This window comes from Schistosoma haematobium, chromosome ZW (assembly GCF_000699445.3).
Source record: "Schistosoma haematobium chromosome ZW, whole genome shotgun sequence".
Taxonomy (NCBI): domain Eukaryota; kingdom Metazoa; phylum Platyhelminthes; class Trematoda; order Strigeidida; family Schistosomatidae; genus Schistosoma; species Schistosoma haematobium.
Genome location: NC_067195.1, coordinates 68,482,950 through 68,496,101, shown reverse-complemented (window position 1 = coordinate 68,496,101; position 13,152 = coordinate 68,482,950). Strand labels below are relative to the sequence as shown.

The window sequence follows — 13,152 nt, the reverse complement described above, 5'->3', positions numbered from 1 at the left end:
ACCTTGGGATTGCCGTTTTTAGTTCCACCGCTCCTCAACCGACCTGTCTGCTATAGTAGAACCTTGGGAAATGAATGTTTCAGGCAGTATAGCTCGATTGTTTGTCACGATAGGCAAGTCTGACCACGACGTCAATGTGGCAGCAATGGTCGATTTCAACAATTGTATCTCAAAGGCAAAAGCTTGTAAATACAAGCTTATTATTATTACTACTCATATTACGTGGTCTAGCATTATAATCTTTCTATTACATCATCTTGGTTATTCTTTGTTCACATTTCCTAACGGAACTAGTACTTTAACAAAAAAGTTTCATATATATGATTGTACAGTTTGATAATAAATTCATTGAAAAGAGATCCTAACTTATTAAAATAATTTCTATCATTCCTTGGTAAAATGTCTTCATAAAAAAGTTCAGTTCCACCCTATACCATCATTTTCTTGAATATATCAGAGAAAACGAAATTCTTGGGATAAATTCTATTGACTAATTACTTTCCTGCTTGATATATGATACATGGAAACAGAAGGATTATTTTTTTAAGTATAATGACGTTGTTGAACGTTTACGTAATCTAAAAAATTGTTTTGACAAACAGTAATTAACAATTCAGTTTATATGATACTGTGAGTAAATATTTAGGCCAATTATTGTATTGGAGTATCCAATAGTGTTATAAGCAAGTCAATACTTGGGACATCAATTAAGGTATTGTAATTATATCATAATTGCTAGTTTAATAAAAAAGATATTTCATTAGATAAATTACCAATTCACATTACCTTTTTTGGTAATTGCGAAATCCTCATAGAATATTCAAAAGACGAAGAATATTAGAGTGAATAATTGTTTTTCGATAAATTTAGTTTCTAATGTCACAAATTCAAAATGTTCGTGACGTCTCATTTTTAAATTAAGTAATTTAGTCCTGAAGCTTGCATCATTCTTACAGACGACATAATTAGCACAAACTTTAGATAGAAGTGAGCTGTTCGAATTTCTTCATATATGCTTGATAGCTTATTTTGTCAATCTTGATCTTGATTGATTGCTATTGTTCGTACAACTCAGTTCTATCTGAAGTTTGTACTGATGATATTGTTCAGAAAGACAATGAAAGCTAGATGATGAAAACACCCAGTTCAGAGAAAGAACCCTTATTAAATCATCGACGCGAGTTATAAATCTTCACCACTACAAATTTATGATCACTGTAGAACATAAAACAAAATATTAAAATTTGCGAAGAAAACGTCCTGTTTGTACTTATCAATATTATAATTTGAAAATAGTGAAATGTACATCTACTACATTTTAAATGTTAACAATATATGTTATTCATCTATCTTTGCTTAGAATGATTGTGAATTAAGGCAATATCGAGGCAATATGCCCAGTATGCACATATACCAATAAGAGACTGGTCGATTGAAATCCTAAAGATCAACGGAATGTTTCACGTTAACAATACCAAGTGAATTTAAAGGTCACTCGTAAAGTTGAAAAAAAGTATTACAGGAAGAAGCAAGAAAATTAATATGCCTTTAAGGTGATAAGTTTTAATTAATAGATCAAAATCGTCTATTAAAACGACTAATTGAAAACAGAATTTTGTATCATGGTTATTGTGATGATAATACTGGTAATAATAAAAATAATCATATAAAGCCAGAACGAACATGGACGCAGAATAATATTTTGAGGCTTTCCATCAGCTGCTTACAACCAAATATGTATTAAGATTTTACATTGAGGTAAGATATAGTGTGAAATAATTAACATAAGTAAATGAAAAGAATTGGAATGACAAAGGTCACCAACACTAACTATATATATGTGTTCAGAAACAGGTCGGAGGTCATTTGGTGTTAGAATCAAGAAACATGAGGGGTGGGTGATGTAATAATTGAGTGAAGTTCAGAAACAAATAAAATCAATTGTGTGATAATTTTAGAGGTAATGAAGGGTTTGCACAAGATTTCTAGAATAAAAAAAACTGGTAAGATAGTTTGCGTAATGATTAAACAAGATTTGATGAGTTCACATAATTTAAGAGAATTGAGTGAGTGGAAATGTATGTGTGAAGTACGATGGTTTAAATATACATAAAATAAGAATTCGGTAATGAAAAAGAAATAAAACAAACTAAAAATTAACAAAATATAACTAATGACCAATAATAATAATTGTTATTATTATAAACAAATAATATATTTGTAATATCCCAATGAGTAGAAAAATTAGATGTTCTCACGTCTCATGACTTAGAGAATGAATCCTCTGAAGAAGTAGCTTACACTAGGTCACGAAACGTCAACACATCTAATTTTTCTACTCGTTGGGATATTACAAATATATTATTTTTTTATAACCCAATGCTCAATTTATTCGAAATGATCAAGTCAAACCTTGGTAATGATAACTAAAAGTTGTTATTATTATTACTAATAAAGAAATATATCATGTAATTTATCAGAACAATCAGTTTACTGATAATAAACAATGTTTGTCAATTAGGAATTTATTCTGAACAATATTAGACATTTATATTACTGTTGTATGAAATTAGTCAAATGAACCATTTATTTGAATTTGTATATCAATACTAAAATGAAAATTAGTAGGTAACAGTAAAGTCATTTTATCTCAGTTCACAAGTATTAAGAGCTTTACACTTAGTAAATTTTGCTCATATTCCTAAAATCAATTCAAATGTTATCTTAATTAATAATTTGAAATAATCTAAGCACTATTATCAAGGCGTGCAACCATACATACACATAATACAATCAGTTACATGAAATAATTATACACTAATTCAATTTATGGATTGGAAATAGTCCACACCTTAGTTTAAATCTGCCTCCATCCATCATAACAATTAATCGGATTAATGTTCTAGTGGTGAGATGTGTGTTATTTCCTCCCTATATGTCAGAAATGATGGATACTAAATTTAGCTATAAATGTTGTCCAGTTTAGTATACAATTTCGCTAAAACTCTTTATGTTTTAATTGATTTAATTATACTTATTTACACCACGTTTATACTGTTAGTGTTGTGATGTACGTATGTATAAAATCTTATAAAATCTGACCACACAAGATTTATTGAATTGAAACTGTGCAACTTGACAAATAACCACATAATCTGAACGACGGAGCATGGTAAACCTTTCATCAAACAGAACAAAGTAATGAATAGCTATATAGCTACACATGATAGATAAAACAGAAACATCTTGTATTTACCTGATGTATGCAACATAAAGCTAAGCGGTTGAAATTTCGGGCGACCAAATATTATGGAACGCGTACAGATTGCTAAGAATACCAATATAAAATATGAATCCCATTTTCGTATATCAACAAGTTAGGTCTAAGTATCTGTTAAGTAGAAAAAAATGAGTTTATTTCTCGATCCTTTAAATAACCTCAAAAACTTGTGACCAATTATTTCAAAGGTGATTTTCGTATAATTTGGTTCCCACTACGTTATGTGCGTGTAAGCTCTTAATTATATAAATAGACTTTGGTTCATAAGTAAACAAATTACGTTCATTAAAACAGTGGAATCTTACCTTAAAGCTTCTGATGTGTAAACCACAGAAAATATTTATTACCTGATACCATCAGCAACAGCCTTTTGTGGAAGAGAACAAACCACCTTACAGCTGAAGAAGAAATTAGGAAAAGACGATGGAAATTGATAGGACATACATTACGCAAATCGTCAAACTACATCACGAGACAAGCTCTAACTTGGACTCCTGAAGGGAAGCGGAAAAGAGGAAGGCCAAAGAACACATTACGTCGGATAATAAAAGCAGATATGAAAAGGATGAATAACAACTGGAAGGAGCTGAAAAAGATTGCTCAGGACAGGGTTGGACGGAGAATGCTGGTGAGCGGCCTATGCTCCTTCACGAGGAGTAACAATCGTAAGTAAGTAAGTAATATAAATAAACTAATTTTAGCGGTACCGAGATAAATTCATACAAAGATTTTGTCCATACAGACACTTTGGTTGTTAACTCGAATATTATAACAACCCAGCTTTTAGCCTTCGTTAGTGATATGTTAGCAAATATAAATTGTGAAAATAAATTAGCAATAACCGAAAGATAGGAAATTTATGATGTGTCACAAATCCTTTTATAACCTTTAAGTTTATGAAGTCAGTTGTAACATAGTTATATCGGAAGTAACATAAGCTTTGTGTAAAATATGAAAAGAAGAAATTTGTTCTCAAGAAGACTGGGAGAATAAAGTAACACTATATTCTTAATAACTTTTTTCATGGTTTCATTATTTTATTCAATAGGCTAAGGAAAGTATACACTGCTTAAGAATGTTTAAATACCTTCATTTGGTTGACATTTTTTTCATTGCATAGATCTAACTTAACAAGACATCACTTCAAAACATATCAAACTGCTAATCAGAAACAAAAGACACTTATACAAATCGAAATATATATCATTTACAACCTATAAGTAATCAAATTCAATATTAACTAGCTTAAGATTTTGATGGAGTTTTATTCTCTGAGCTGGAATGTTACGTCGTGGAGCTTTCATCGTTCTTCTGAACAACATCATCAGCACAAACTTCAGGTAGAAGCTCCATAACTAAACCATCCAGTTCATAGAACAAAACTCCATCAAAATCATCCATCTGACCTACAAATCTACTCCACCATAGCTTAAGATTTGTCTAGTATACGAAAGCCATATCAAATTAAAAAAAACACAAATATAATAAAATTTACAAATTGAATTAGAAACTCCGCCCGGAGCCCTTCTGTGGCTACTGCCGATCACAAGCCTGAATAAAGGAGGACGGTTTGGCATGGGGTTAACGACTCCATCCCGTAGAAGACTAACTCGCTAGAAAAAAAAACGCTAACCAGAAGTTGAATTAGACACTATTCTTTTTTAAAATGTTTCTTAAACCCAGAACCGAATAATCCTCTATACGGTTCATTATGCTTACATTATAATATTTTAATTACGTACGCCAATTTGGAAAACTACAACAACCACAATCAAGAAGGTACAAGTATTTATAAATAGCTGTCTACGCATGATACTCAACATCCACTGGCTGGACACCATCAGCAACAGCCTTTTGTGGGAGAGAACAAACCAGCTTCTAGCTGAAGAAGAAATTAGGAAAAGACGATGGAAATGGATAGGACAAGTTGGATGTAAGTAAGTAAGTTCAGTACAATTTACTTTATTTAAATCAATCATAATAGTTCTTATTTTTATATTCTGTTGTTTGTTTTGTTCGTTTGTTTTTGTTTTGTTGTATTCTACATTGATGTAACCAGATGAATAGTTTGTATTTATTTATAAAAATTCCTCAATGTTTTTTTTTATAAACATTTTAAAAATCTATTTTTATAAATGAACAATTTATAGTGTAATTCAATATTTCATTTTTCATCAATTTGAAACTATCTGTAACATGATATTAGCTATGGATACAACAATGATAAATAAAAAAAATGTTTTTTTTTCTCCTTTTAAATGACGTTTATAAGATTAATAATAAGTTAAAATGAATTATAATTTCTAATCATGATCATAATTTATTTTGATAAATTACATATTCATTATTATTAAATAATGATCTTGAAATTCATTCATCAATCAATAGAAATAAAATATTAAAAAAAAACGTGATCCTAAATAAAACAATTTTAAGTTAATTAAATGATTTAGGTTAAGATGAATTTAATATATCAGTTATATTTAGTATAGATTTGTATCCGTTAAGATAATGTTGTAAATCAACAAGTATTATATAGATATTTTATTGTAATATGAGATAATTCAGCAGAAAGTATTCATGAAATTATCAGAGATATAACCTATAAATTTATAAGTAACAAGGTGAATGCTTAACTATTAAAAAATATTAGGTCAGTTATCCATTACATTATAATAATGAACGGTACACAAGTTGAAATTACCCTGCACTGAATGCCATCTATCACTGATATGTAATTATACATTCTGGAAATCTTATTGATGTGAATATGATCAATGTGGTTCAGTGTAGTGTGATCCGTTGAGACCCAGTTATCTTTGTGTATGCGTTCATGGAGGAATATTGTACCACCTATAACCGATTTGTTGAATACACATAAATTTGAAAATCCGTCGTCATTTTCATTCTTTTCTCCCACTCGATGTCGTTCCATGATATCCACATATTCGGTAGTGTCCATTCCGGTTTTGGAGTTTAGATCTCCCATCAGGATGGTCAGATCGCTTCTTGGGCACTTCGTTATGATTGATTGCGGCCTTTCGTAAAACTGATCTTTATTGTCGTCGTTGTTAACATTGGTGTGTACATAACATTGGATAACATTCGTTGTGATTCCCTCCTTCTTTGTTCTGAAGGATCCTATGATGATCCTGGATCCGTGAGATTCCCATTCTGTGAGTGAATTACGTGTTTCTCTGGACAGTATCAGAGCAACTGCCTGAGTGTGTGGAGCATTTTCCTATTCGTGAACGGAGTACAGCAGCATCTCTATCGCATTTAGCCTTTGTTGTCCAGCTTGTGTCCTATGGGTTTTGCTGATTCTGAGTACTGCCAAGTTGTGTCTCCTGATATCCGTTGCTGTTTGGCTGGTCCACCAGGTCTATCACATTGTCCGGACTTTCCACGTACCTATGAGAATTGTTGCTCTGGTTGTTAGAAGGGGTATATATGCTTAGTCCTACGTTGTAACTCACTGACTGAATCAATGACAATTATTGAATACAATAAAAAATAGATTCATTAATTTCAATAGATGACTTTTAAAAAGCTTATATTAAAATGAATAACTATCTATATTTCATTTCATTTCATTTAATATATATTGCAGATAGATCATCATGAGTGCATTATTTATTATTGTACTCATTGTACGTAAATGTGTTAGTTGATTCAATCATGATATAACGAATGAGTGAACATTCGTTTTGTTTATTATTTTTCAATGTTCAGATAAAAATTGATGAAATATTTTTCTTATTAACTTCATTTTTATGATTAGTGCACTTGGTAAAAGTCGAATATATTTTGTCGAATTCGGTAGATTATTCAATTTAAAATCATAGTGCATATTAGTGTTGAATTAAAAATAAAAGCAAAGCCCATATAGGTTGAGTTTGTTTTATTAACTTGAATTACATGTATCGGAACATAACATTAGTCTCGATAATTTGTGTGTTATTTTACCCATTGTTAGAGTACTCAATAATAATAATAATAATAATAATAGTAATAATAATAACAATAATAAGAATAATAATTTAATAGTTGAATTCAATGGTCAATTGAAGCTAGACCACCATGAAAAACCTGGAAGCACTTCCGATAATAATAATCATCATGTGCTCAGTAATGACTGACTTCAAGAGGTATTTCTTGAAGTTCTAGTGAGAAGCCGTGATCACTGGAGTTCAACCGTGTCTGTTGTGAGATAGTAACTCACTAAAGACAATGGTGGACGGTGGCACGATTTCGTAGATTGGTTGAAGTTAGACATTAACACATACGAGGACCAAACGACCGTCTAGTGCTTCAAGGTCAGGCTTCAAATGACTCATGACTTCAGCTATTAAGATACTACAATATCCGCAAAACCCCTTTCTTTTTATTAGTTTCATTATGATGATGGTCAATTTGTGTTTAGAAGTAGTACATTTTTATTCAGTATCAGTTTTTATCTTCAATATTCTTGCCTGAAAAATATAATTAAATGATTATAAACGTACACTGTTAATCTAATTTTATACAGACTAAATTATTCAAAATATTAATTTAGTGATTTTTTGAATTCATCAATTATATCTTAGCTTTTAAGAATAAACCTTGAATTACTTTCGTGTATCAATTAATTACCTAAAACCCGCATTCCACTGTTGATGTTCACTCCGAAACTCGAACCCAGAACCGTTCGCTTCAAACGCCATCGCGTTATTCACTTAGCTACTAAGTTCTGATAGCCACTCGCTTGTCCAATGGAGTGAAATTTAAATTCACTTGGTGTTGCTTGCATGTATCTTCTCATTTCAAAAGCAGGTGGCTATCAAGACTCAGTAACTAAATGGACAACGCGATGGTGTTTGAAGCGAACAGTGCTGGGTTCGAGTCCCGGGGTGAATATCAACTCTAGGATGCAGGTACATCCAGCTGATGAATTCCGAACAGGACAAAATGAGCGTCCTGGATTCCACTGCTAGCCACCATCCATCTTTTTTAAAAATGTAATCCGTTCATCAACGATCAGGATTTGAAATATGGATATAAGATGACTAAGTAAAATTTAATAGTAAAGTATTTCATGTACAAGATACCCAGCAATTGATTATTAAGGCAGGCGGTATTAATGTTAAGTAAAATACGCCTAAATTATTCATCACAGTAGACATTACTACTGTTTATATTTCGATTATTAGCCACCAATCACTATGTTCAATTTATTCCCGTACGGACAATACACTGAAAGTGATATTTAAATGAAACTAATCTTAGGATGGATTTATTAAATAATTGTCTTCTGAAACATTTGGTCGTTCAAAAATTATTGAGACTTGAAGTAGTATAAATTTGCGAACATTTCAACTTTATTATTTATCTTGTGTTTATTTCACCGCCCCACTCCCTTCCCCTAAAAAAAGATTGAATCTATTATTTAAAATGTTTAATAAAATTTACCACTTTTGTTTGCATTTTTAAATGTAGTTTAGTACGTGTTGGAGATGTTAGATCCCCAGAACTCACTTGGAAAGGGGCCTAATTTTGTAATTTTATTTGGAAAGTCTGAATTTCTTTGTTTTCGCGCCAAAAGCGCTCTTCTCACCTTCATGTAGTATTTCCCACTCGGGAGAATCTTGAATGCTATTGATCCGTTGTGTCTTTTAGCATGCTATTTCGTAACTCTCCCCAAGGACGGTTTTGTGCTGTATATATACGTTTTGATTTGTGTCTGTTGTTATCACTGGTTTCTGGCTTTTGCGGAATATACTTACCCATTTCAAACTTGGACTTCTTCCTCTAGTTTAGCGGGGCTGTGACGCAACGAATAGCTAGCTTATTGGTTTTTGGTCACCGATTTTTTGTTCAGTTCGCAGTCTAAGTGAACTCGTAACCGCTTCAAACCTAACAGTACGAGAATAAAGTTTTATTTCGTATGCCTAATGGATCAAAATGTAAACTTTTCACAATAACGTCGATTATTAATTGTTCATTAAAAGAAATTGACAGCATTATTTACTCGATAATTGCTCAGTGATAAATATTCGATTATACATTTACATTGACTACATGTTTTTGAAATTTATTACTTTTCAACTACTTAGTTTGTCTGGTATTTGCAGTTGAATAACAAACAATGATATAAAGTTGTGCCTTTTTCAATACACGTTTCCGTGTTTGGTCCATTGAGTCAAACAGGATACACATTTTCAACGCTGGTACAGTGATAATGTAAACGAAACCGTTTTTTGTTTTGTGACTTAACAAAAATTAATTTTAAGACAACTGATTTTTAGACTTCAAATCAATACAATTCAGTGGGTCTAGTGATAGTATATGATAGACTACAGAACATTAACATGTTAAATATTAGATTTATAAAGAATATGGTTCCAGACTAATTCAAAGCAGTTCATTTGTATGCTTTTATTCTAATTCTCTGGTTATTATTAGTATTATACTTTCTAACTTCTACAGTTCTTCTGGATAATTCAACAAGCAAATAATAGAAAACAATCATATTCCTTCACATAGGTCAATATGAATCTCTGTTCTTTATTGAACTAATATTTTGACAGTTTTGTAATTATGAGATTTTATATAATTTCGAAGATGAAGATTAAACTAATGAAAAAAACAACTAGACAAGAATTAAATTTATAAAAATTCGATTACTACAATGGATCTAACTCTTAAATATAAACTGGGAAATATTCAATGTGTTATTCAGCGTATAATGTTCTTCTCGAATATTATATCACCCTAAAAGTATTTACTATTGTAGATTCTAAGTTACTTAAATTAATTTTTGATTTATGAACTTAAAATATGAAAAACAACAAGTCAGGTGAAGAATAATTGTAGAACCTTTACTTCATTAATTGTAAATGAATACAATTATCTTTCACTATTGTTCTCATCAATACACGCATATCAAAATAATAATGGAGAACACTTATCATAGGCATGGTAACGAACTTATAAAATACAAAGATTATAAAAGTTTATCTTAATAGATTCTAAATAGTTATCGAGTGTGTAAGCCGATCTGAATTGAAATTACAAATAAAGTTGTTGTAGTGGTTGGAATTTAGAATAATGGATTGCTAAATTAATTTTATGCTTGCCTATATATTTAAACCATGGTGTGGGAACTATTTTCTAATTATCATTTCAATTTTATTCTTAGTTCTGATTACGATATTTTTATTTAATGTAGATCTTCTGGTTTGATAATATTCAACTATCGCGTTATCCATCCAATACCCATAAAGATATATTTTAGTTTGACATATATGTATGATATAAACACATCAGCTAACCATGATTTTAAATAACTGCCAATGGTTAGACGATCAGTCAGATTAAAGTTCTTGTTCATAAAATTAATGGGTGGACGACACCATATTTGTACGATAAATCGGAAATTGTGTAGTGACGAGTTCCACTCAACTGTTCATCGATGATCCGTGGTGTCGCAATTTGGTCTGTGCACGACCGATCCTTACGGAATCCAAATTGTTGGTCTCGATGTTGGGCGTCTACTGCGTCTGTCATCTGTTTTCAGAAACACTCTGTTGGAAACGTTTCCTGATACTGACAGAAGTGTGATTCATCTGTGGTTCTCACATTTGCTCAGATCTCCTTTCATTGGAATCTTGATGATGCGCCCTTCATTCTAGTCTATCGGCACTTGCTTCTAATCGTCCTCCTAAATCTTCTTGAATAGAATATAGAGCATGTTTGCAGTTGCTTCAATGTCTGAATGCAGTGCTTCGGTTGGTATATTGTCAAGTCGTCATGCTTTCCCACAATTGATAAGTCTGATGGTCATCCTGAATATATTGAAAGGTCTGTTTGTACTGCTTCGATGTCGGGTGGATTCAATGGAGCTGGTCGAATCAATAGGTTTTCGAAGTGTTCTAGCCATCTCACACTCTGTTCTTGAATTTCAGTGATTGATATTCCTTCTTTGTCCCTGACCGGTCTCTCTGGTTTACTATATTTCCCTGATGGTTTCTTCGCTGTCTGACATAATTCTTTCATATTTCCTTCTCTTGCAGTATTTTCCGCTGTCATTGCTTGCTCTCCCATGTACTTCTACTTGTCAGCTCGAATGCTCCTCTTCACTTACTTGTCTGCTTCAGTGTATTCAGCTTGTGCCTTCAGTTTCTCTGTTCTTGTTCCACTGTTGCCCATTGTTTTCTTCTTGTTCTTCCTTTCTTGAATGCTGTCTAGGTTTTCCATGATGATTCATTCCTTATGACGATGCTTCGTGCAGCCTAGAACCTCCTGACACATTGAAGTCAGTGCTTCTGTGATTTCCTTCCAGTTGTCCTCCATAATAGCTTTTCTCTCTTCCTTCAGTAGATCTTGTATGACTTGGAATCTGTTGTTGAGAGTTATCTTGAATTCGATAAGTTTGTCAGTATATGAATGGGAGACTGTATTGAACCTTTGTAATGCTGTTTCTTTAGTTATCCAGTGTTTGTTTAGTATCAGTTTCATATCGACAACCACCAGTTGTTGGTTATCTGAAGCTATGTCAGCTTCTCTCCTGTTTCTCACGTCTTCCATCGACATTCTGGAAATCTTATTGATGTGAATATGATCAATGTGGTTCAGTGTAGTGTGATCCGTTGAGACCCAGTTATCTTTGTGTATGCGTTCATGGAGGAATATTGTACCACCTATAACCGATTTGTTGAATACACATAAATTTGAAAATCCGTCGTCATTTTCATTCTTTTCTCCCACTCGATGTCGTTCCATGATATCCACATATTCGGTAGTGTCCATTCCGGTTTTGGAGTTTAGATCTCCCATCAGGATGGTCAGATCGCTTCTTGGGCACTTCGTTATGATTGATTGCGGCCTTTCGTAAAACTGATCTTTATTGTCGTCGTTGTTAACATTAGTGTGTACATAACATTGGATAACATTCGTTGTGATTCCCTCCTTCTTTGTTCTGAAGGATCCTATGATGATCCTGGATCCGTGAGATTCCCATTCTGTGAGTGAATTACGTGTTTCTCTGGACAGTATCAGAGCAACTGCCTGAGTGTGTGGAGCATTTTCCTATTCGTGAACGGAGTACAGCAGCATCTCTATCGCATTTAGCCTTTGCTGTCCAGCTTGTGTCCTATGGGTTTTGCTGATTCTGAGTACTGCCAAGTTGTGTCTCCTGATATCCGTTGCTGTTTGGCTGGTCCACCAGGTCTATCACATTGTCCGGACTTTCCACGTACCTATGAGAATTGTTGATCTGGTTGTTAGATATATATGTTTATACGCTTCAGAATCGAGCTGATTCATGTGTTAACTGATAATAACTGATTCCTTTTTTATTTATCCGTATTAAATAAAATAGTCTACCACATTTTTATTCCAGAACTGATTTGTTACTCACATTTTTAAACCATCCTTTTCTATCATTTTTTATAACGACTTAAATAATCATTTGTTTAGTACAATATGTGAAATATTGTTATCAACTACGTATTATTTTTGTTATCATCTCGCTTGAACATCGTCTGCTGTGTTTGGTAATTCTAGTTAGTTAATTTTTTCATTGTCCAGAGTTCTACCTTGAAGTCGCTGAAATTCATTTAAATGGAAAGTTTTTACATTGGAAATTATTACCTATTTCATCATTACTACTTTTGAATGTTTGATTTCACTGTGTTTTTCGATCATCACATAAATGCTAACCGGTGAAATTATATCAAATAACAAAAATAATCATGCTAAAGATTTAGTGAATACGATAATCATATTATCGAAATGAAATGTGATTTTTTTTTTCACTCCGTTAAACGTAGGTTGATTAGACTAAAATATAATACAATCAAAAGTACACCAAGTAATCAATAAAAGTTTGAACA

General features: G+C 32.2%; 1 protein-coding gene across 1 annotated transcript; it reads right to left on the bottom strand.

Moving 5' to 3' along the window:
• Positions 1-10,343: 10,343 nt before the first annotated feature.
• Positions 10,344-13,001, bottom strand: MS3_00001249 (uncharacterized protein). Its single transcript, XM_051208726.1, has one exon. It carries the CDS (start codon positions 12,092-12,094, stop codon positions 11,522-11,524), a length of 573 nt encoding a protein of 190 aa, XP_051072272.1. The 5' UTR covers positions 12,095-13,001; the 3' UTR covers positions 10,344-11,521.
• Between the last annotated feature and the right edge of the window lie 151 nt (positions 13,002-13,152).

Bases quoted from the DNA above. Each gene is read 5' to 3' on its own strand.
- MS3_00001249 (XM_051208726.1), bottom strand. From the start codon at position 12,094: ATGGGAGATCTAAACTCCAAAACCGGAATGGACACTACCGAATATGTG.